General features: G+C 37.3%; 1 protein-coding gene across 1 annotated transcript in view; it reads left to right on the top strand.

The window, feature by feature from the left end:
- Nucleotides 1-26572, top strand: part of LOC127427847 (multiple epidermal growth factor-like domains protein 6) — a 133542-nt gene that overhangs the window by 48322 nt on the left and 58648 nt on the right. Inside the window, exons 5-7 of the mRNA XM_051675678.1 lie at nucleotides 4671-4793; nucleotides 18453-18575; nucleotides 21440-21565. Coding sequence (XP_051531638.1) covers nucleotides 4671-4793; nucleotides 18453-18575; nucleotides 21440-21565 — 372 coding nt within the window. The remainder of the gene's footprint in view (nucleotides 1-4670; nucleotides 4794-18452; nucleotides 18576-21439; nucleotides 21566-26572) is intronic.

Here is a 26572-nt window from a genome sequence, read left to right as displayed (position 1 = left end):
TTCCTTTTTAGTCCAAATTATAAAAGCTGTAAAATGGCCCTATTAATACTCACCTTACTGACCCTGGATGCTGCTAGTACTTCCCTTAAAGGAAACTGTGAACCGCAGGTGTGTGGCCTAAAGCAGGACCCCCTAACAGAAGAAAACACTGCCTTTCCCTCAGGGTGCCTCTTTCATGTCCTTGACCTGTAGGTTGACCTGGTGTCATGAAAGAGGTCATAACCTCTTCAAGGAATGTGGTTCTACTGCATTTCATTGTTGACGTTACAGTCTGGATGCAGAAGATTGTATGTGCAGGGTGGCAGTATGTTGTAAATTAGTGCAATATGTCTGGTTCTATTTGATTATGGTTAAATATAATGGAATTAACTGGATTTAATCGAGGTTTTAAAATGTTAACAATGTTGTAGAACAAGAATTTGCAGCACTGAAGGATATTGAATTTGCAGCATTTGCAGTCTTTACAACAGTACACCAATTCCCCCATACCTCATAAATCCCCAAAAAGGAAAATTCTCTCATCATTTACTCACCCTCATGCTGTCTCAGATGTGTATGACTTTATTTCTTCTGCAGAACACAAATGTTGAATATTTCAGCTCTGTAGGTCCATACAATACAAGTGAATGGTGGCCAGAACTTTGAAGATCCAAAAAGCACATAAAGCCAGCATAAAAGTTATCCGTATGACTTCAGTGGTTAAATCCATGTCTTCAGAAGCGATATGATAGGTGTGGGTGAGAAACGGATCAATATTTTTGTCCTTTTTGACTATAAAGCTCGACTTTTACCAGCCCTCCTATGCGGGTTCATGAGAGTTCTTCTTCTTTTGATTTTTGACAATCTGCATTCTATGTGCATATCGCCAACTACAGGGCTGTTGTGCAAATATTATTTATTTATTCTTTTTCTTAACTTTATCCCAACCTTTTTGTTCTTTCTTATCCCTGCCCAGAAGGTGGCGATATGCACAAATAACATGCATCGGCAAAAAACAAAAGAAGAGGAACTCTGTCCTCTCATGAACGCACAAGGGCTGGTCAAAGTAGAGATTTATAGTAAAACAGGACTTAAACATTCAACCATTTCTCATCCACACCTATCATATCGCTTCAGAAGACATGAATTTAACCACTGGAGTCTTATGGATTACTTCTATGTTTCCTTTATAAGCTTTTTGGAGCTTCAAAGTTCTGACCACCATTAACTTGCATTGTATGGACCTACAGAGCTGAAATATTCTTCTAAAAATCTTCATTTGTGTTCTGCAGAAGACAGAAAGTCATACACATCTGGGAGTAAATTATGAGAGAAGTTTCATTTTTGGGTGAACTATCCCTTTAATGAAGATAGTCCTCTGTCTTTTGAATACAATGACAGTTGATAGTGTCTCACTTTAAAGCTTAAAATAGCACGCACCATTATCATAAATGTTATTTAAAGGCTTCTGAAGGTATACAATAGGTTTTCGTGAGAAACAACATTTTCTATTGAACCAGGAAGACAGAGGGAGCTGCATGCAAGATATGATCTATAAATAGAGTGTAGAAGAAGATAATTTATTACATCAGAGATATGACAGGTGTTCCTCATCCATTACCACAGTAGGTAAATGGTATTATTACATAATACCATTACCACAGTATTATGTAAATCATAATAATAATGTTTAGACTTACGAAATATGTTGTGAATATATTGACGATTATGGAAATATATGGTTTGTCTATATTTTCCAAGCAAACACTGGCATTTTTATAGGTTTGATGTCTGTATACTTGAAGAATTCTGCATCTGTCACTGAACCTGCTGTTTGCTATAGGCCTATATATTCTATAAATATTTTGAATTCTCGCTTCATTCTATGAATGTAATCCACATGAGATCAGTAAAATAAGCTGTTATAACCTCTCAATGATAACTGAAACTAAGATATATGCAGTATGTTATGTTTTAATTTTTGTTTACATGCTGCTGTCATGATGCTAAGCTAATGCTAGCATGCTAACCTTCGCCATAGTAGGCACAAATAAGGTTTAAAAGTTATCATAATCAGATTTGGAATATAACATTATCATACTTCTGGATTGAGCTCCATTGTGTCTCTAGTTGCTTATAAGACCAGTGTCATTTATATTTTCATAAAATATTTTATGAAAATAATTTTTAGATCAATTCCTACAAATTTGAGCTTTTATAAATATGAGCTTTTATGTTTTTCTTTATGACTTTAATAAATTCTGACATCTGGACAACAAACTCACAAGTGTTTTCTGTCAAAAACAGATTACAATTAAAGAGGTGATGAACTACAGCCATTACTATTGAGGATGTCCAATTCAGGCCTGAGCTCAGAAAATGGGGGAATGCTAACATGATAAAGCAAAAATCTTGACATCCATTGTGGATGGAGTGCATGAAAGAAGCTTGTTCAAAGTGGTTTGCGTGTTCACATTGTTACTTTTAGCATAAAACAAGGAAAGTTCTCACGTAAGATGTTTATTCTTAAGGCCCGGGAATACTTTGTTTTTTTTGCGTTCCAGATTGGATTTTGGTTTGTTGACCACAGTGCCTTTCAAAGTGTTCTCTTTTGGCTGCAAGCGAATACGAACGCATGCTACGACTGCTATGTGACACTCTTTTAGTACAGTCAACGATGACGCACACAGAAGAGGACTGTCTGCGTGTTGAAAAAAATCTGGGCTGCATGAGGACAGGCCAAGTAGACTGTGCTGATGACGAAATTTGCGTCACACATGCTGTGTGCGTTCTGCTCAGAAATGCGGACGACTGAAGTATACTTTGACCTTTATGTTCTGCATACGGTTTGGAATGACATGAGGGTAGATTATGACAGTATTAATAATATTATTCCAATGTGACTAACTTCCACGGTATCTGACCTGGTAGAGCGTTTGACTCTGGACTCTGAAGACCACGGTTTGAGACCAGTCAAACATGCAAGCTGACACATGAGAAGAAAGTTTCATAGAAGTGACACGAAATGATATAGTTGCTTCAGAAAATTAGCTTTTCATGTTGCATTTGTCAAATAATGACACCGTTTCACTCTCTTTTGGCACCCCTTGCTGGACACTTCACTGGGAATTTGCAGCCAAACGTGTAATGAAGCACGTAATTTTGTTTTGCAAAAATAATACAACGGGAACATAATTTTCAAGAGATCAAGCTAAGTTTTACAAAACCTCTGTGAATTGTGCAACTTCTGTGCCACTAGTGTCACCAAATAGATTTGCAAAAATAATGACTGGCCAAGTTCGGAATTGTATGCTATATTATTTATATACATCACCTTGAACTACAAATTTCAACTATTTTGAATTCTACATATTAAATATTTCTTTACTGCCTTTCAAAATTGTTTGCATGTTAAACTTTAGCATCTTTTGCAGATTTTGCCTCTAATGTTACCTTTTGGGAAGACTTATCAAAATGTGATTACTAGGGTTGTCAGGTTCTTAAGAATATGCTCGTTTTTGAAACTACAGACATTACTGACAAACCACAGTCTTCCTGTAGAGAACAGCAGTAATGTTGTGGTTACCTCGGGCAGGATTTCCATTCTCTAATTTTCATTGCGTTATGTTTTTTTCCTTCCCGACGCCTAACACACATTGCTCGGCTCTTTGGGGGCCAATTTGTTCTGGTGAGACTTTTATAGAAATATTGTTTTGGGAAGCCGTCAAAACCATTTTCTCATAAAGTTCTGCATGTGTTTTAGTGTGAGAGCTGCATGCAGGTGGTTTGTTTGGATGCTTGTTAAACATCTGCATTGTAACCTGAATGAATGATGAAACGTCTTCCTGTGAAGCTGAATTGTCTGCTGGAAGATCTCATGTTTTACAGATATTCCATTTTCAATTAACACTGAGAGGTTTGAGATCACTAACCATGTCAATCAAATTCAGAAATATCCCTGAATGTCCCATCAGCATGATTTGTGTGAAACAGAAAAGAAGCTGTTTTGTTGTACAAAGTGTACTTAGATATGGAAACTGACAAGTGTCCAGTGTGGCTGCAATTTCATGAGGATTTTCCCATAAAAACTCTGTTTAGATCATCAGTTGCTTGACTAGCAGACTAGATTGCATTAGCTTTAAATAAATAATTATAATACAAAAAATAAAAAATAAACATTAAATGCAGTTAAAGTGAACCATTAAATGTGTCTTTAATTACGCACATGAGTGACTTATAGCAAACACACTGTCATGGACCAGTTGAAATCTCTTTTAATCCAGAGTATTATGGGTAATTTTTTTAGATGTAAAGATTGTCCATGAAAACAGGATATTATGGTTTTTGCATGGCCATGAATTTCTACCAGTAAGCCCATGAAATCATACGATTTGTTGTGAAACATCATTACAAAACCTGTGAACAAGACTATTTTAAAGATTATTAAGGAGCTTGAAATGTAATGCATATGAATATTTCACTAAAAACGATAATTCTACATTTTTATATTTTCTAAAGTGGTGCTTGTCTGTGCAAAAGTCACCACCACCATCCTGGGGGTGTTGCTATGCGGTTGCCAATGTGATCTGAGTGGTTTTAGTGCATTGTTGTAATTTGGAGACACATGGAAACAGTTCTAAATTGTTACACATCCGTTGATGACCTGCATCTTTGTTTTCTCTCTCTGTCAGATGTGAACGAATGTGAGGAGACCAATGGCGGCTGTGAATCTCTGTGCTGTAACACCATCGGCAGTTTCTACTGCAAGTGTCCTGCGGGTCAACAGCTCAATGAAGATGGCAAGAGCTGCCAGGGTGAGTCTTATTGATTAGCTATAGGTATCTGCTCTCTCTCTCTCTCTCTCTCTCTCTCTCTCTCTCTGTCTTTCTCTCTCTCTCTCTCTCTCCCTTTCTCTGTTGCTACAGTAATTCCGACATGATGTGTAGGCAGCATTAGTGGTGGTGATTTTGTTTCATTCCAGTGACTTATGTCTTTTGAATCTGTTGACCATTTAGATTTGTTAAGATTCGTTCACTGATTCGTTTGCTGTTGTGCCAGTAGGTGGTGACAAATTAGCATCTTTTATGTGTTTTGAGCGAGTCGTTGAACCAAAAGCAGCGAGTCATTTTTGACCCAAACAAGTCTAGTTAGCCTTTATTAAAATCTGTATATTTAAAAAATTTACTTAGAGACTTCAGCAGAATTTTACCCTTTAAACTCTATGGACTTGCCGCCGGGTCCACAGGGGGTCGCTATAGCAGGAAATTAATTTACTCTTAGAACATTAAAGTCCCTGAATCCATAAGTCAGGCATGTGTGGTATCATTTGAAAGCATAGATTCTTAACTTTTCATTGAACTCCATTAATTTTGCATTTACGTTACATAAAATAACAAAATAAGGCCTTAAAACCATCTGTGTCACAAATAAGCACTACCTAGAGGTAATGTGGTAGAAATATGAGTCTTTCACAAAGCACTTAAATAGACAAGTCATATATCAAATGAAAGCCCTCATTCTCAGGAATGCATATTTTGTTGCCCCAATACCACAGTCTGAAAGATTTTCAAAAGAATCACAAAGTGAAATATGATTTCTGTAAGACATCAAATACAAACATCTCTTTATGCTCCGATCACTGCTGCTGCAAGCCCTAAACATCCACAAACATTATATCTGCTCTTACCTTTGGTAGTTTTCTACAAAATGAGCCATTTGTACTTGTATGTGAGCTTGCTTGGACGAATAAGCTAATGTTATATCTTAGTCCAGAATAAAACATGCATTCCAGTAGGAAAAGCATGCTAAACAAATGTCGATGATAAAATGTTATACTCTATATCATCGCAAATCTAGATTGAGATTCTAGTCCACTCAGAGGCCAAGATATTCGATAAAACAGTGGGAGTGGTGCATGAACTGAAAACTAGACTGAATGTCTATGGACGAGCACATCTGTGAGGGCTAAGATACATAGAGCGCCACCTACATTTTGCTACCATCTAGTGGCATGAAATAAGACTTTTTGCAAGGAGATCCAGAATGACATGCTTACAAAGTTAGGACAACAACAACTTCTCTTCATCATAAGATTGTAAACGTACATGTATACAATATTATTTATGAATAATTTATGAGTCTTTTTTTTTTTTTATGTGGGGGGTTTTCTGACAAATAAAAAATTTTTTTGCTATTAGTCCAGAGTGTGCGTGAATGATGAGCTTTTAAATTTGATTGTGAAAAATTTCAGGAGGCAGCGAAAAAATGCACCAGAGTTTAGCATGAGTGTTTTCCCCACAAATGACAGCAAAGCATATCTAGCATTTTGTGTACATTTTTGTATATTCTTTTATCAAGCTATACAGAAAAGACAACAATAATAGCCTAAAAGCCACCAAAGCAGTCTTAAGCTTCTAATGCTTATTGGCTTCCAAAGGGAGAGACTTCAGTGAACGTGAAATATGAGTCAGTGTGTGGGAATGAATAAGAGCGATTCTCTCACTTAAAGCTGAAGTATGTAATTTCTGCGCCACTAGTGCCAACAAACGAAATTGCAAAAATAAACATTGTTTTTTTAAAAAACAGCTTTCTGAAAACGCCCCTGTCTGCCGTTGATCAATTAAACAGATAGCCTCGCCCCCAATTCACACCAGTGGTTGAGTCAGTGTTGTTGTGTCTCATAAGATGGGTCGCTCAAAACAAACAGAGGAGTTTTCATAGCCACACAGAGACAGTGTTTACAGTTTTCAAGAAAATTAACCAATGAATGGCTTACTTATAGTTGTCTCTGCATATTAAGCTGGGATAGGAGAAAGTATTTTAACACCAAAAAAAGTTACATCCTTCATCTTTAAAGGATTCTTTCAAAAATAAGTTTTGTTTTTATTAACATTTACATTTATTAATTTGGCAGATAAATTTTTATCCAAAGTGACTTACAAAAGTGGAATAATACATCAAGCGATTCATCTTACGTGTGGTACAAAAAGTGCTGAGTTACAAAGTTTCACTAGCAGCAGAATAGTATCCAAGACAGAATAGAGTGCAACAAGAATATATATATATATATATATATATATATATATATATATATAGAAGCAGTGGATGACTGCAGAGGTGCGTGAACTGCTGAGGACCCGAGACTCCACCTTCAGAGCAGGCGACAAGGCAGCCCTAAGAACAGCGAGGGCCAAACTGTCCCGGGCCATTAGAGAGAAAAAGCGCGCACACGCCCAGAGAATCCACAGCCACTTCCAGGACAGCGGCGACACGTGGCGCATGTGGCAGGGCATCCAGGCCATCACCAATTACAGGACAACATCACCTGCCTGTGACAGTGATGCCTCCCTTCCAGATGAGCTGAACGACATCTACACTCGGTATGAGGTGCAGAATGACGTGGCAGTGAAGAAGACCACCCCTCCTCCCAACGACCAGGTTCTATGTCTGATGTGAGGAAAACTCTATGCAGAGTCAACCCACAGAAGGCTGCTGGACCAAACAACATTCCTGGCAGAGTGCTCAGAGGATGTGCAGACCAGCTGGTGGATGTTCTTACTGACATCTTCAACATCTCCCTGAGCAGCGCCGTTGTTCCAACATGCTTCAAGCTACCACCATCGTCCCCATGCCGAAGAAGTCTTCAGTGTCCTGCCTCAATGACAACTGTCCCATTGCACTCACACCCATCATCATAAAGTGCTTTGAGAGGCTCGTCATGAGGCACATCAAGACCCAGCTGCCCCCCTCACTGGACCCCCTGCAGTTCGCGTATCGTCCCAACCACTCAACAGATGATGCCAGCACCACCACCCTCCATCTGGCCCTCACCCACCTGGACAAAAAGGAAATGTACATTCGAATGCTGTTCATAGACTTCAATTCAGCATTCAACACAATCATTCCTCAGCACCTGACTGGAAAGCTGAACGTGCTGGGCTTGAACACCTCCCTCTGCTACTGGATCCTGGACTTCCTGACTGGGAGACCTCAGTCTGTCCAGATTGGGAGCAGCATCTCCACTACCACCACACTGAGCACTGGTGCCCCCCAGGGCTGTGTGCTCAGTGCACTGCTGTTCACTCTGCTGACTCACGACTGTGCAGCAATGCACAGCTCGAATCACATCATCAAGTTCGCCGATGACACGACCGTGGGGGGTCTCATCAGCAAGAACGACGAGTCAGCATACAGAGAGGAGGCGCAACAGCTAATGGACTGGTGCATAGCCAACAACCTGTCTCTGAACGTGGACAAAACAAAAGAGATTGTTGTTGACTTAAGGAGAGCACGAAGAGACCACTGTCCGCTGAACATCGACGGCTCCTCTATGGAGATCATCAAGAGCACCAAATTCCTTGGTGTTCACCTGGCGGAGAACCTCATCTGGTCCCTCAACACCAGCTCCATAACCAAGAAAGCCCAGCAGCATCTCTACTTTCTGCGAAGGCTGAGAAAAGCTCATCTCCCATCCCCCATCCTCATCACATTCTACAGAGGGACTATTGAGAGCATCCTGAGCAGCTGCATCACTGCCTGGTTTGGAAATTTCACCATTTCGGATCGCAGGAACCTGCAGAGGATAGTGAGGACAGCTGAGAAGATCATCGGGGTCTCTCTTCCCTTCATCACAGATATTTACACCACACACTGCATCTGCAAAGCCACCAGCATTGTGGATGACCCCACGCACCCCTCACACAAACTCTTCACCCTCCTTCCATCTGGCAAAAGGTACTGAAGCATTCGGGCCCTCACGGCCAGACTATGTAACAGTTTCTTCCCCCAAGCCATCAGACTCCTCAACACTCAGAGACTGGACTGACAACACACACACACTCAACTGAACACCATCCGACTCCCTTTGCAATTTTGCACATTTCTGTATTATCTACACAAATTTTTTTTGCAGCTACTGTATTCATAAAATATTGTACTTAAAGTTACTGCTACCCCAGTAACTGCTATGTCCATATATAGTATAAGCTTATCTGTTGAATACTATGTCATAGTATGTTATGTTTACGTTCACAGCATTTTTTATTATATTGTAATATCTTTTTGTACTACCTGTTTCATCTGACACTTTCACACTAGAACTGTGTACTGGTCGGCACTGCACTCTCTTACTGTGCCTATTGTCCTGTTTCAGCAATTATTGTACCATCTTGTACTGTTTGCACACGTTTGCACATGCACTTTATGTAGAAATGTGTAGGTCTTGTAGTTCTGTGTAGTCTCATGTAGTTCTGTGTTTGTTTTATGTTGTTTCATGTTATTTTTATGTAGCACCATGGTCCTGGAGGAACGTTGTTTCGTTTCACTGTGTACTGTACTAGCTGTATATGGTTGAAATGACAATAAAAGCCATTTGATATATATATATATATATATATATATATATATATATATATATATATACACACACACACACAGTACTGTGCATAAGTTTTAGGCACTTCTGAAAAATGTTGCATAGTGAGGATGTCTTCAAAAATAATGACATAAATAGTTTTCATTTATCAGTTAACATCATACAAAGTCCAGTAAACATAAAAAAGCTAAATCAATATTTAGTGTGGCCACTTTTGCCTTTAAAACAGCCCCAATTCTCCTAGGTACACCTGGACACAGTTTTTCTTGGTTGTTGGCAGATTGGATTTTCCAAGCTTCTTGGAGAATTCACCACAGTTCTTCTATCTATTTAGGCTGTCTCAACTGCTTCTGTCTCTGCATGTAATCCCAGACTGACACGATGTTCAGTGGGGGGCTCTGTGGGGGCCATGCCATCTCATGCAGAGTGCCATGTTCGTCTACTCTAATCTTTTCTATTTGCAGAAGTAATGTTTGGGAGTCTAAAATGTATTTTTCCTATTGTCACACTAAAGCTGAAGACATAAATAACCATCTTAAGACAAATGTTTTTGTGAAATATTTTAAGTGCCTAAAACTTTTGCAGAGTAATATATATATATATATATATACAGTTGTGATCATGCAAAAAAGTATTTTATTTAAGGATAGTGATCATATGAAGCCATTTATTATCACATAGTTGTTTGGCTCCTTTTTATATCATAATGGTAACCGAAATCACCCAAATGGCCCTGATCAAAAGTTTACATACCCTTGAATGTTTGGCCTTGTTACAGACACACAAGGTGACACACACAGGTTTAAATGGCAATTAAAGGTTCATTTCCCACACCTGTGGCTTTTTAAATTGCAATTAGTGTCTGTGTATAAATAGTCAATGAGTTTGTTAGCTCTCACGTGGATACACTGAGCAGGTTAGATACTGAACCATGGGGAGCAGAAAAGAACCGTCAAAAGACCTGTGTAACAAGGTAGTGGAACTTTATAAAGATGGAAAAGGATATAAAACGATATCCAAAGCCTTGAAAATGCCAGTCAGTACTGTTCAATCACTTATTAAGAAGTGGAAAATTCAGGGATCTCTTGATACCAAGCCAAGATAGGTAGAACAAGAAAGATTTCAGCCACAACTGCCAAAATAATTTTTCAGGATACAAAGAAAAACCCACAGGTAACCTCAGGAGAAATACAGGCTGCTCTGGAAAAAGACGATGCCACAAAAAAGCCCGGTTACAATATGCCTAAAAAATAACACCTTGACACGCCTCACAACTTCCGGCACACTGTAATTTGGAGTGAAGAGATCAAAATAGAGCTTTATGGTCACAACTATAAGCGCTATGTTTGGAGAGGGTTCAACAAGTATTGTGCTCCTTGAAACAACCACACTGTCTTTTTCCAGAGCAGCCTGTATTTCTTCTGAGGTTACCTGTGGGTTTTTCTTTGTATCTCGAACAATTCTTCTGACAGTTGTGGCTGAAATCTTTCTTGGTCTACCTGACCTTGGCTTGGTATCAAGAGATCCCCGAATTTTCCACTTCTTAATAAGTGATTGAACAGTACTGACTGGCATTTTCAAGGCTTTGGATATCTTTTTATATCCTTTTCCATCTTTATTAATTTCCATTACCTTGTTACGCAGGTCTTTTGACAGTTCTTTTCTGCTCCCCATGGCTCAGTATCCAGCCTGCTCAGTGCATCCACGTGAGAGCTAACAAACTCATTGACTATTTATACACAGACACTAATTGCAATTTAAAAAGCCACAGGTGTGGGAAATTAATCTTTAATTGCCATTTAAACCTGTGTGTATCACCTTGTGTGTCTGTAACAAGGCCAAACATTCAAGGGTATGTAAACGTTTGATCAGGGCCATTTGGGTGATTTCTGTTATTATTATGATTTAAAAAGGAGCCAAACATCTATGTAATAATAAATGGCTTCATATGATCACTATCCTTAAATAAAAGACAGTTTTTTTGCATGATCAGTCATGTTTTCAAAATCAATGCCAAAATTTCACAATTTCTGCCAGGGTATGCAAACTTTTGAGCACAACTGTGTATATATATATATATATATATGAGTGCATGGTTAAGTGCTCATTGAAAAGATGTGTTTTTAGCCATTTTTGTGAAGACAGAGAGTGAGTCTGCTTCACGGATGGCATTGGGAAGGTCATTCCACCAACGTGGTACAGTGAAACCGAAAGTCCAGAAAAGTGTTTTGGGACCTTTTTGTGTTGGTACAACAAGGCGCCACTCATTAGCCAACCGCAGGCTTCTGGTGGGAACGTAGCTCTGCAGAAATGATTTTAGGTACACTGGAGCAGACCCAGTGACTGTTCTGTATGCCAGCATCAGAGCCTTGTTCTTGAAGTAAGCATCACTAATCGCTGTGTTCCATTCAACTTGTAGAGCTTAAATTTCCAAGTTTCTACTTGTGAAAGTGCAGTTGAACACCACTTGAAGTGAGTCAACGAGAACTATTTAATTCTTGAGAATTATGGAATATTCTGTGATGGTTGTGTGTAGCATTGATCTACACAAAATAATATCCATACTCCCATGCACTATTTTCCATTTATTTATGCCATGACCTAATCATCGAATAAATCATGTGGCTGGTAAAATCTTCAAATACACTGAAGAATGTGGGAATTTTGTCAAACTTTAACCCAGTTTCTCTGCTTGTATATAGAAGGCTTTCAATGTATGTTTGACTGCAATGTGTTTGGCCCCAGGAGAAAATACTGCTCTTTGGCTATTTATATCTATCGGAGAAATGCCACTGCAAGATTAATTCATCTTTCTGATGTTTCAGATATTTGTATTTCTTATACAGATGGTTCAGATCTTGAACTCTTTCATATAAAAGCAAAATCCTGCTTCACATATTTTGCATGCAATGCCAAAATATACAGATTGCACAGATACAGTATGAAAACTGCCAGCTTTCTTATCAGTTTATGTCTTTGTTATAATGATTTATGTAAATTAATTAAATTTGAGAAATCCATTGCATTCCATTGTCATAGAGTTAGACAGACAGACAGACAGAGAGAGAGAGAGACTTTTTGTCCAAAAGGGAGGTGAAAAACTTAAGCAAGACACACATGATGGAAGAAAGAGAGCAAGAGAGAGAAGTACTGGGAGGGAGTAAAAACTTGTGTTTCCAACTTTTGCTGTTATACTGTTTCAAGTATCTCCTTCATTTGCCTTCTATTGACAATCACAGACTAATAAAATATTTACAATTATTTGATTCCTCCTGTGAATCATGAGAGGGTGGCTCATGCTTTGTCTTCTCTGTATCGGGGCTCTTTTTTATCCCATTGATGCCACCTATTATTCTGGCTGTTGGCATTATTTGAGATGCTGTCATAGGCCACATTGCTTCCATGGATAAAACAGATTCCATATGGGACATCTGATACCAAGTAAGCACTTTTATTGGCCCATTTAAACTCAAAGTCATAGGGGACTCGCTTGGTACTGTCCCTTTCTGTACTGTTATAGAATGGAAAACCATTGTGTCTAAAATAAAAATATTGTGTATTGTATATTTTAAAATATTCATAAGACTGTAACTACATTTTTACATTTTCTTGTGCAAAACTTGATGCCACTATGTTAGTGTGATGCCAATGTGCTGCTATGTGGTTGCTAAGATGTTTTGAGTGTTTATAAGCACATTGTTTTGCGGATGACAGAGTGTATAAGATGGTTGCTAGAGTGTTGTAGGTGGTTGCTAAGATGTTGATGTGTGGTTGCTAGGGTGTTCAGGGTGGTTTTAGCATGTTGTTTTGCAGACAATTGGGTGTATTAGATTGTTGCTAAAACATTGATGTGGTTGCTAAGGTGTTTTAAGTGGTTTCTAGGATGTTGATGTGTAGTTGCTAGGTAGTTCTAGGTTGTTGATAAGAGATTGATGTGTGGTTACTTGGGTATTCTGGGTGGGTTTTAGCACATTGTTTTGCGGTTCATAGGGTGTATTAGGTGGTTGCTAGGAAGTTGATGATAGGGTGTTCTTGGGTGTTTCTAAGATGTTGTGGTTGCTAGAGTGTTTTGGCAGATGATTGGGTGCGTAAGGTGGTTGCTAGAATGCTGATATCGTTGCTAAAGTGTTCTAAGTAGTTTTTAGGATGGTGATGAATAGTTGCTAGGGTGTTCTGGGTGGTTGCTAGGACATTGATATGTAGTTGATACGATGTTCTGGGTGGTTGATTGTACTTTGCTAGGTGGTTGCATTTTGACCGGGGGACAAGTTACATTCCAAAGTTTAATACTACTACTAATAACATGAATAAATCCCTAACCCTATGTGTGAGCAAGTAAAGGCCTTGATGTACTTCAGGAGAAGTTCTTCTTTCTTTGTTCAGGGGTAAAATAAGTTCTAAACAGCCGAGCAACGGTATACTGTTTCCGAATAATCAGACACCCACCACACCACTGTGGGACGGCATTTAGAAGTACATTTAATATGAGGACACTACGTGTATAACCTTAACTAATGTGACATTACAATGTGTTATCAATGACTTTGTGCCTCATTCTATGAGTAGAATTCATACGAGGTCAGTAAAAGAAGTTGTGTTAACCACTCAAAGGTGATTTGAAATAATATATATGCAGTCGAAAAAAGATTATTTGTCTTGTTTAAATTCGGAATTAATGACACTAATGGAGCCATAATATGCACCGATTACACTCTTTAATTGTAATTTATGATGACACTGATACTATTGCAAAGATGAGTTTATAAAAGTGTTAATGTGCAGAATAAAGACAAAAGAATGATGTTAGAGGCATATCTTACTTTGGGCAGATGTGTGAATGGCACATGAGTGAATGGGCACTTGAGTAGATTTTATTCCTTTTGTAGACTAATTAAACAACAACAACAACAACAACAACAACAACAAAAATTGTATGACATGGTCTTGTAAAATGTCTCTAAGCGAATGATTGTTCAGATGTATGTATTTCCATCAAATTTCTAATAACTCTACAGGCCAGTGAGTTCATGTTGACTGATTTTGACTGAAGAAACAGAATTGACTCTTTGCTAAGCCCCGCCTTAAAAGCGCTTCTGACCAATCCTGTCTTAGCAACTGTTGCCCTGCCGCCTTTACTCTGACACATGTTTGCTATTTTCCAATGAGAGCCTATGGAATTAATGTGTGTTTGAGTACATTTAAGCAGGATTTTATCAAAATAATTCAAAAAATATAAAACACATTGTTGCCGGGTCATTTGTAATAAAGGCACGAGTTACCCAGAGAGGATACTCGTAGTGTTTTTCTTTCTTTAAAAAAAAAAAAAAAACATTTCTTTAAATAAATCTGGAGAAGAGCATATAATGGATTAAACTGTGTCAGCTCTTATTCCCAAATGAACATATAACATCTGCAACGACATCTGCATTTGCTCCAAAGTAAATTAAAGCTAATAACTGAACATTAATTAATTTATGTATTGATTCAAGTCATAGTAAAAGCAATAGTAAATAAACAGTTCACAGGATCAAAATGAGTGTGTTATGAGACATCATGAGACAGTTCTGTTCACTTACGCTAATGTTATTGGATGTGTAATCACTATTAAATGAAGTTTCTCTCTTTTCAAGTGACTGTAATAATCGTTTGCCTTGATTCTGATTCAAAGTCTCCAGTTTTTAATCAAATTACTGTGCTATTTAACAATTTCTTTAACAAAAAACTTCAGATAGATATGCATTACAATGTCACTCTTCATACCAGCCCACGTAAAAATATTATCCATTCCATTTATGAGAATATTTTGCCAAAAACCACGTCATTCATGGCAATCTCCCATTCATTAGAGCGAGCAACCATAACCAAGGGGGGTGGAGCTTAGTAAAGGGTCAATTAACTGAAGGCCTCAAGGTAGGTGGAGCTCAAGGTCACACCTACCAATAACGTGGACAATGGCAGTAAGAAAGTGTTTAGCAGCCAGTCATAAGTTTTCATAAATGTTTGCCCCAGCGAGCTGTTTCGAACCACCAAAACAAACGCAAAAACGCCTTCTTTTTTTTCCAGATTTTGTTCTAAATGACGTCACACAAGTATAATGAGGCCTTAATAGTGATACTTGCCTTAGCAAACAACACTACTTATATTTGAAATGTCATATATTTATATAGTCTGCCACAGTTATCATTAACCTACAAAATCATGTTTGCCATATGTGATCGCTTGTCATCAGCATTTGAAAAGGCAGAGTAGAATGCTGTTAGCCCTATAACACTGTATGTATCAACTATGATACACAACGTTTGATAGCTCCTGTTTCACGCTCTGTTTAAGCTGAAAAGCCAAAAATGTATGGGATGTAAGTTTCACATGTTTATGGCACCATCTAGTGGTTATTTGTGAAAACAAGTGGTTTCAATTTTTATATCAATCCATTTATCGATCCGGCGGACTTATGCGAAAATTGACTCTTATGTTGGGATAAATGAGAGCTTATTTTAATAAAATAAAAGTGAAAGTAATGACTGTATTGTTACTGGTGTTTTAAAATGTATTTGCTGAATATAAGTAACTTGTGCTTGGTTAAAATTTTGTATATTATTTTATTGAAAAAGCCAGTTGAAATTTCATGTATTAAATATGATACAACATGCTTTTGAGATATCTCTCAATCACCATTACGTTACATTCATGCCCACCACAAAAAAATAAATAAAATAAAATAAATAAATCGCAGAGCTTTGAAAATTCTGACATACTTTTTATAAGATATATTTAAAGTGTGAACTAATATTTATGTGTATTTTCATATATACAGCCTGTCATTATTAAGGTCTCATTATTTTATATTACAAGCTATTATGATGTCATATTACCATAAGTTCCTGAGAACCAGCAATTTTTTTTTTTTTTTTTTACAATTTCCCTTTTTTAAATGTCAATTTAGTGTTTGGTGCAAAAATTACATATGATAATTTGTTTATTATTTTTATTATTCATATTGTATTTGATTTCAATCCATATTTATAGACCAAGGAGAGGAAGTTGTCATGGCCAAACTCTCAAAAATGTGGTATCTCTGAAAAGCCCAGGGAGTCATCTGATAATACATCTGATAATATGTAGCATGTATGGACATTAAAAAAACATGCAAAAAAAATTATTTTACGATTTCTTTTTATAGTTTGTAAAGTGGTACAAAAACAGTGTAATGTCAAAAAAATGAGTATTTTCTGACAATTCTTTCATATGTCAGGCTTTACAGGGTTAAGAAATTATTTTGCTGACTCAGTGTGCACGGATCATCTCAAGATGCACATCAAATTTAAATACTGTTGAAATGTTCCAGAGTTTTCAAGAGAAGCCAAACCAAATGGTTTCACCAGTGCATGGAAACATATCTTGGTAATTCAATTAAAACCCAAACTAAACAGCAGTGGGCTCTGAACATTGAAAGTAAGTCTCTCAGCTTTCCTGGATTGGCTCACAGATGAATCAGTGGCTTAGAATCAGCATGCATATTTCTCAAACATGTGGTTTACCCCAAACTTAGAGGGCTTCCAGTGAGCGAAGCTGAACCAGAACTCTTAGAGAGCAGTGCCAGATACTGAGGTTTTAAGGGCTGCCATAATCATCAAAATGATCATATCTGATTTTTTGATAAATGCATAAATTTCAAAGCAATTCTTACAACCAAAATCTGCAGTGATTTGTTGAAAGATGCCGGATCCATCTCAATTGTTTCTCATATGGATCTTAACTGAAATCACCATGATTACTAACATATAAAATAAAGCCACAGAGTCCAAGAAGAACAAACGAGGTTCATGTAAGAGTGACCTTTGACCCTTAATATGCAAATGACCAGCTTTTTGTTACTCACTACATTTACATGCACTTTAAAAACTACATTTCAGTCGTACTAAAACAATAATTTGTCTTTTTAAAATGTCACATAATGATTTTGTCCAAATTCGTAGTCTGATTTTTTTTTAAGTCAGGTTAACAGACCTAGATAATGCGATTGTAGTTTGACTTCGTCCAGCATGTATACACGTCAATCAGACCTCAATTGGCCTCCAAATTGTTTGCATATTGGTGCTTGGCCCCCGTAATTGCTTCTTGCAGCTTTATTTATTATTATTATTATTCTGCTAATGGCAGCCCTATGAACGCTACATAGGAAAATCACAGCAGATTTTTACACCCGTTTTCCTACAGTAGCTTTAATCCTGTACTAGATGTCAAATGGAACAAACAATTTGCCATTATAAAATGAAAAACAAAAAGGTTAAAGTTTATTCACATTGGTATTGGACAACACTTCTTCAGTTGGACTAAAGAAAATGGATTTGTTTATATCTGGTAACAATCTTTTTATGTAGTTCACCAGCTGAGCTCAATTTTGACTCTATAGGAAAGCTGGCACTAAACATGGTAATTGTAACCATCTGACTGTTTACCTTTGTGCAATCTTAATTATGGGTGAATAGGAAGCCAGAGGGTGAAAATAATCACAAGATATCATGCAAAGCACAAAGACTGTTTGTTGGACATTAATACAAATCCATCATGAATATGCAAAAGGTCCTTACAATGTGAGTCAAATACCAAGAGGGAAATTGTGTTGCTGAGAGGTTGCTTCTTCATTGACTTCTTATATATGTTTTAAAGATCAGCTTTGTAGAGTATGTTTACAAGTGTCACGGTTGTTCTTTTGATATACTTAACCATATACTATACTGTACGTAAGTTTCCTGTGAATTTAATGGAGTTTAGACTCATGAAGTCAAATGACATGGGAAAGAGCATATGCTCAGCTTTAGTTAAGAGACAGTAGTTTTGCCAATGGGGCATTATCTGTCTGAAAACTGGTGGCCATGAAGTGCAAAACAAAACAACAAATCCAAAGTTGTTGCTAGTGTTCATTTCACCAGAAAACTGTGGTGAAATGTAGAATTTGGCACATAAAAGTCAGTTTGCAAAGTTGCATGAATGGTTCACTCATACAGTAGTTGACTCTGCATATTAATCTGCTGTACTGTACAGGAAAGGAAATTTTAGCATTGAAAAATAAACTGTGTATGTGTGCATTCTCCTGCAGATATTGACGAATGCCAGGTGCATAACGGCGGCTGCCAGCACAAGTGTGTGAACACCAGGGGGTCATTTCACTGCCAGTGTAACGCTGGCTCTCGACTGCATGTGGATGGACGCACCTGCATCAGTAAGACATGCAGTCAGCAAAACCTGTGAATAAAGCAATAGATGGACAGCAAACAGGAAAACTTAGAGAAAATATACCATATTCTACTTTTTATATGATGCAATATACTTAAGCATATATTGCAACAAAATTCTCATAAGTTAACTTCTTCTGACTTTTAATAGACACTTCAATTTTACAGACTCAATTGCTGGGCAATTTAAATGGCCTATTATTACTGTAAATATGACTTAAAATGGATCGGATCATGGAAAACAGGATTTTTCTTGCTCTTTTGAAATGTTCGATGTAGGGAAGACCAGCTTTGATTTTAACAATTTTCCTTTATAATTCTCAGACTACTACAAATCTACAGTATATATGATATAGATGTAAGAGAAATGTTTGTATTCCAAAAGTAATATTACTGGGCCAGTGTGCAAAGATTAGCTAAAAAGAGGTTATTTACATATTTACATATTCAAGTCTTAAAGGAACAGTAACACAAACAGCCTGTTTAATTCTTAAGGATCAGAATATTTTCCAGACTCCTGGAAAAAATATTGAGAGCTACAAATGTGTTAAAAATGGCTTCTGCAATCATGTCTAATATTATTAGTGTGAGTTACAGTGTATGAACAAAAGCATGACACAGCTTGATTCAGCTATAAACAAGAGATTTGCTCTTTTAACCTCTAACTGAATTTATAAAAGCTTCAGGCCCCTGCATTAGGACTAAAGTTTTCCAGATATCTGAACTGAACTCAGTTTAAACTGGAAGTGGCTCTATCAGACAAATGAGATTTGGATTACTGTAAGATTCAAATCAACAACTTGTATAAGTAAAAGTTTGACTTTAGAACTGGAAGCCACATGGTCTTTATTTTAATATTTTAGCAATTCATTAGTAACAACTTAGTAAAATACTTAAATGTCACCTAATAAATGCAAAACAAAGCAACAATCTGAGCAGGTAGATTTTTCACTTAAGAACAAGGGGTCACATTGTCTTTAAAACAAGATATTAGCAATTAATAACAGCTTTGTAAAGCCAGCACTAATTATCATGAATTACTAGCTTAATATTGGTTAGGAATATTATAGTTTTAGTTGAAATATGATGGGACTCAGAAGCATTAACTACAAGACTTTCTATACAGAAATAGGATATTAAATAAGTTATAAATGATGGCTTAGATCGTCTTACTAACACATGTAGAAACTATAAAAATAACCTCTATAAAAATCCAATGACTGGCGCAACGTCAATTTTCGTGAACGCGCTTATTCTAAGCACAATTTTCATGCCAGAGCAAAGCGCAAGTGGGCGTGGGTGGGAGTGTTTGCGCAAACTGTGGGTGTATTTTATGTTAATGAAGTGGCACAAAGTGCAATTTTCCATTTTATTGAGAAATAGGTCATTGCGCTAAGACATTTCAAAAGCATGTCTGTTTTCAGCGTAAAGTCTAAATTTGGGTTTTTATGGTATTTTAAACCATTTGATCATATTTTCGTTTCATTTGAAGTATAATTTGAATTTAGAATTTTTTTTTTGTGTTTCAATAAATTAATTAAATGTTTCAAAATCAAAATCGACCAGTAGAAGTGAAGTGCGTGCCAATACAATCACTTTAAATACTAGCTATGATTTGTTTGTCAGTAGATGAAAATTATTAATAATACTTACATTCCTTATAATTTACCGGAACGAACAGTACATCCAAATCTTGATGATAATTATATTTTCTATGCTTAAAAAAGGAGCTTGTCACTGTCATATTTCTGTTCTTCTCATTCATTGCATACAGTCTATTTACACTACCAACTTCTTATGAGTGTGCTGTCTTTGTTTACATTGCTGGTGTTTGACAGGGAATGGACTATATAATAAGACGCAGATGGTGCAATAACCGTAGAAGAACCTCAGAATTAACTTGCACTTGACCCAGCCCTTTAGCGCATTGCGCACGTGATTTCGCCAAACCCACTTGCACCTAGACTTAGTGCATGCTTGCAAGAAAATACTAACACTTCATGGCCATGCCCATTGATTTTGCACTTCTGACTTAAAATAGGGTTCTGAACGTCTACTGTATTTGTACTGATTTTCTTATTGTGCCCTAAAAGTGTGTGGGTGTCAGAGATTGTAAATTGTAGAGATCCCAAACTTGGTGGGATGGTCCCAAATTCCCCCACTACTTTTAGGACAGAAAAAGAAAACATTGTCCTTTAGTTTTGCTCCAAAATCAGTGGCGGAAATTGTCATTTTGACCCCCCTCTACAATGGATTACTCAGTAAATTTTGATCCTTGGCATTTAATATTTTGGCTTTAATCATCATTTATTTTTATCTTTTGGCAACCAAATTTTTCGGGGACCTTTGGTTGAGTTGACACATAATGACCCGTCTTGGCTTTCAAGCTCCAAATATGACACTATCATTAAACTAGTGCATGCTACACTTTCAAAGGTAAAAGAAAAAGAGAGAGTAACAGAAAATCAGACACACTAAAAGTAACAACGAGAAGGGAAGCAGAGACTAATAATGCAACAAGTTGCGTTCCTGTCACACAAACTTCACCATTATAGATGTATCTTGTCTGGAGGAGATTTCTTTGTATTGAGGTGTTTAAAGTGATTTTTAAAGAGTTCCTTAAGTTATTGTTGGTTTTGTTTTTACCCCAAAAGAAGGTCATTGATGTCACTTTGAACTCATTGGAGCATGTCTGATCATTCCACTCTCAATGTTGACAGTACACTGAAACACCAAGAATTTCTCCTTTATTATGACGTTTCATCTTTAAATTGAAAAATAACAACCCAGTGTTGTCTTCTGAAACCATCTTCACCTGTCTGTCAGCTCTTACCTCTGTGTGTCTATGTAGCTGTTCACTCCTGCAGTGTTGGAAACGGCGGTTGTGAACATGTTTGCGTCCAGCAGAGCGCAGGTCACTTCCAGTGTCGCTGTCGACCCGATTACAGACTTGACGTGGATGGAAAACACTGTAAATGTGAGTCACAGCACTTAACTTCAACTGCACAACTTTCCCATGCACATTACACACTACTGAGCACACTTGGAGACACATTTACGATTGATTTTATGAGTGTTGTTGAAAGAAGGATTCAGAGATTACATATATTGCAACAGATGCAGAGAATGGATTTGTAAATGCTAATGAGACAAAAGAAAAGAATAATTGGTTTAGCTGAGTTTCACTTCATTCTGTTTTGTTTATGGGTCAGTGTGACAAATAAGGTTGTTCAAGATGATAACAAGGAACAATCTTTTTAAAATCTAGGTTAAAATGCATATGCCATGTTTTCAGAAATGTTGGTTTCATACGTTTTTGAAAAACTTTTATTACACTTACAGTATTATACAAAAGTTACTTTTCATGGTAAAAATAAAGCATGGTAAAAAAAAATAAAATCTGCTTCACTACTTACTTTTTTCCTTTTTCTAATTTTATCCCCTTTTTTCCACCAATTTGGCATGCCCAATTCCCACTACTTACTAGGTCCTCGAGGTGGCGCGGTTGCTCACCTCAATCTGGGTGGCGGAGGACAAGTCCCAGTTGCCTCTGCTTCTGAGATAGTCAATCCGCGCATCTTATCACGTGGCTTGCTGTGCATGACACCGCGGAGACTCACAGCATGTGAAGGCTCATGCTACTCTCCGTGATCCACGCACAACTTACCATGCACCCCATTGAGAGCAAGAACCACATTATAGTGACCACGAGGAGGTTACCCCATGTGACTCTACCCTCCCTAGCAATTGGGCCAATTTGGTTGCTTAGGAGACCTTGCTGGAGTCACTCAGCACGCCCTGGATTCGAACTCACGACTCCAGGGGTGGTAGTCAGCGTCAATACTCGCTGAGCTACCCAGGCCCCCCACTACTTATTTTTAAAGAAATATTGAAAGATTATGATTAAGTTTGCAAGTTTATTTAAAAAAAATATATTTATTATAATCTCAGGTCCGTTACACCAACTAGATATTTTTATACTAATATTTTTCCTACTCCACCAAAAAATGTAAAATTGTAAAAATCATTTAGAGGTGTATTCAAGTCATTGTCTGTATGAATTGATTTTTTAATGTTTCTTTTGGGTAAATTAATAGATCCTGACTAAAAATATTAGCATCACGTCATTGACCCTAAATTGAACCTGCATCCAATTTGAAAAATGAATGAGTTTTGCTCATGTAACTTGCCATGATTTATTTTATAGCCTTCAGTGGCATGGGCATAAAATACGCGGGGGATGCGGGGGACGTGTCCCCTTCACTTTCAATAAAACCAAAGTTCATCCTCCCACTTTTTCACAGGGCATATGTGTTTACGCTGTGTCTTTCATACAGCATATGTCTAAATGTGTAAATGCAAAAGTTAAAATTCACTGGTCAATCACGTAATTCATTAGATTAAATTTTTTAATTGATTGACAGCCCGAATAACATATATTTATTTTCATCTTGCACTAAACATTCTGCCTCCCTCACTTTTGAGATGATTGCTATGCCCCTGTTCAGTGGCAATGGCAAAAGATCAAATTTGACTGTAATGATCTTTAAACTCATGTATCGGTGTGACGGCACACCTTATTAACAGGTCATTTGAGATTTGAGAAACATTTCTTAAACATCATAGATATAATACATGAAAATTAGTGTCTTGATGGAGAGGGAGTGAAATTGATTTGTAATTGTGCAACTTTGTTTTAATGTCTCATTTTGAGCCAGCTGCTGTCATTCTTTGAAGATCCCCAAAATATTGGGAACTTAAAGGAGATTAAACACTTTAATTTAGCAAAAATATAATTTTGGTCTTTGGGATCAAGTTGCCTTTTGATTCACTCGATGAGATCATATCACAAACTGGTGACTTGGACATGTCTCTTTCTCTCTCTTTATGTCTCATCTTTTCACATACGCCTTGTTTCACCGTCTTTCTGAGGTCATCTAGAGTTGAACAGGCCATTCGTGCTCTGATGAAGAATCATGATTACAGAATAATGTCTGTTGTTCTGTGTCTTTAAATCTGTAATTGTTGGCTGTAGGCAGTAAGTTTCATGTGCTCAGATGCAACACTCCATCTGTTGGATGGACTGGAACAATTAAACACACTGAGTATGTGAGAGAGGAGTTATCTAGAGCAGGATTTGTTTAATAAACTGGACTTGTATACATTGTAGTTGTCACTAATGTTTCATTATGTCTTTATGCGATTCGACTGAGCGCTGTGCAGATATGGTATATAACACGCTAATGGATCATGTATGTTATTTTTAAGTTTGGTCCAGTTTTATCGATTAGTATCAATAAGTCTTGAATACAAATTAAGGATTTACTATCCTACTAATAATACAACAACTAATAATTGTAGAAATAGTGATTTAAAAAGTTTACAATGAAAAGTGTACAACGTAGGGCTTGCTACTTTTTCTTTTTCGGCAAACTACAAATTACAAACAAGGAGGTACTGGTTTAACCTTCAGGAAATGTTGTTTGTCCATATACTGTATATAGGGTACAACGGAGCTAAAGGCATACCTTAAGGTAAATTAGCATTTTTGTGGTCACAAAATGTATCAAGATTCAAGAAATACATTTCTTTTTATTGAATATTGATGGAGAAACATAATTTGTGTGAAAAGAAATAACAACAGAAGGTTGTTTTGAATATGTTTTGAAAATAACCACCAGAAAAGGGTGCATCATTTCTCATTCATTTCAATCACATTTGACATTTGATTGCATCTTAAGTATTCTATAAACAAATGAATATCCATTGTGATTGGATCAGTCAATATGAGCCCACTTTGAACATTCTTCATCACTAATCTATTTCCCCCACTTAAGAAAAAGAATGTATTTAATAGGGGCCTTTAGCCCCTGCAACATGGGGGCTTTTTACCCCAAATACTATCCTTTCACTTATTGGACAGTTATTGATTTTTTTTTTTTTTTTTAAATACTCACCTTGAACAAAATTGAGAATGACAAATAAGTAGTTTGTATCAAAATAAATGTGATAATTTCCAGGATATTCACTAGCTACATAAATTTGCAAAATTTAAAAAATGATCAAATATTAGATCAAATAACCTCAAAATCAACCTTTTGACTTTACACACAATGATCTCATGGAAGAGGAAAATTTTGCAGGTCGAAGTTTTTGATGTTATTTAGTGTTTTGGGAGAAAAAAAAAATCAAAGGAGCCTTTTACACCACAGAGCCCCATTGCAGCCTATACTGTGTGTATACAGTGCATCCGGAAAGTATTCACAGCGCTTCACTTTTTCCACATTTTGTTATGTTACAGCCTTATTCCAAAATGGATTAAATTCATTATTTTCCTCAAAATTCTACAAACAATACCCCATAATGACAACGTGAAAGAAGTTTGTTTGAAATCTTTGCAAATTTATTAAAAATAAAAAACGAAGAAAATTACATGTACTTAAGTATTCACAGCCTTTGCCATGACACTCAAAATTGAGCTCAGGTGCATCCTGTTTCCACTGATCATCCTTGAGATGTTTCTACAACTTGATTGGAGTCCACCTGTGGTAAATTCAGTTGATTGGACATGATCTGGAAAGGCACACACCTGTCTATATAAGGTCCCACAGTTAACAGTGTATGTCAGAGCACAAACCAAGCCATGAAGTCCAAGGAATTGTCTATAGACCTCCGAGACAGGATTGTATCGAGGCACAGATCTGGGGAAGGGTACAGAAAAATTTCTGCAGCATTGAAGGTCCCAATGAGCACAGTGGCCTCCATCATCCATAAATGGAAGGCGTTTGGAACCACCAGGACTCTTCCTAGAGCTGGTTGCCCGGCCAAACTGAGCGATCGGGGGAGAAGGGCCTTAGTCAGGGAGGTGACCAAGAACCCGATGGTCACTCTGACAGAGCTCCAGCATTTCTCTGAGGAGAGAGGAGAACCTTCTAGAAGAACAACCATCTCTGCAGCACTCCACCAATCAGGCCTGTATGGTAGAGTGGCCAGACGGAAGCCACTCTTCAATAAAAGGCACATGACAGCCCGTCTGGAGTTTGCCAAAAGGCACCTGAAGGACTCTTAGACCATGAGAAACAAAGATTGAACTCTTTGGCCTGAATGGCAAGCTTCATGTCTGGAGGAAACTAGGCACCGCTCATCACCTGGCCAATACCATCCCTACAGTGAAGCATGGTGGTGGCAGCATCATGCTGTGGGGATGTTTTTCAGTGGCAGGAACTAGAAGACTAGTCAGGATCGAGGGAAAGATGAATGCAGCAATGTACAGAGACATCCTTGATGAAAACCTGCTCCAGAGCGCTCTGGACCTCAGACTGGGGTGAAGGTTCATCTTCCAACAGGACAACGACCCTAAGCACACAGTCAAGATAACAAAGGAGTGGCTCCGGGACAACTCTGTGAATGTCCTTGAGTGGCCCAGCCAGAGCCCAGACTTGAACCCGATTGAACATCTCTGGAGAGATCTGAAAATGGCTGTGCACCGACGCTCCCCATCCAACCTGATGGAGCATGAGAGGTCCTGCAAAGAAGAATGGGAGAAACTGCCCAAAAATAGGTGTGCCAAGCTTGTAGCATCATACTCAAAAAGACTTGAGGCTGTATTTGGTGCCAAAGGTGCTTCAACAAAGTATTGAGCAAAGGCTGTGAATACTTATGTACATGTGATGTACATCGTTTTTTATTTTTAATAAATTTGCAAAGATTTCAAACAAACTTCTTTCATGTTGTCATTATGGGGTATTGTTTGTAGAATTTTGAAATAAGGCTGTAACATAACAAAATGTGGAAAAAGTGAAGCGCTGTGAATACTTTCCGGATGCAATGTATATCTATATATCTATGTCTATATATCTATATCTATATATATATATATATATATATATATATATACAGTGGTGGCCAAAAATATTGGCACCCTTGGCAAATATGAGCAAAGAAGGCTGTGAAAAATGTCTTTATTATTTATCTTTTTGATATT

The sequence above is a fragment of the Myxocyprinus asiaticus genome, chromosome 37, assembly GCF_019703515.2.
Source record: "Myxocyprinus asiaticus isolate MX2 ecotype Aquarium Trade chromosome 37, UBuf_Myxa_2, whole genome shotgun sequence".
Taxonomy (NCBI): domain Eukaryota; kingdom Metazoa; phylum Chordata; class Actinopteri; order Cypriniformes; family Catostomidae; genus Myxocyprinus; species Myxocyprinus asiaticus.
Note: the sequence above shows the minus strand (reverse complement) of the source record. Positions and strands in the feature narration are given on the sequence as shown.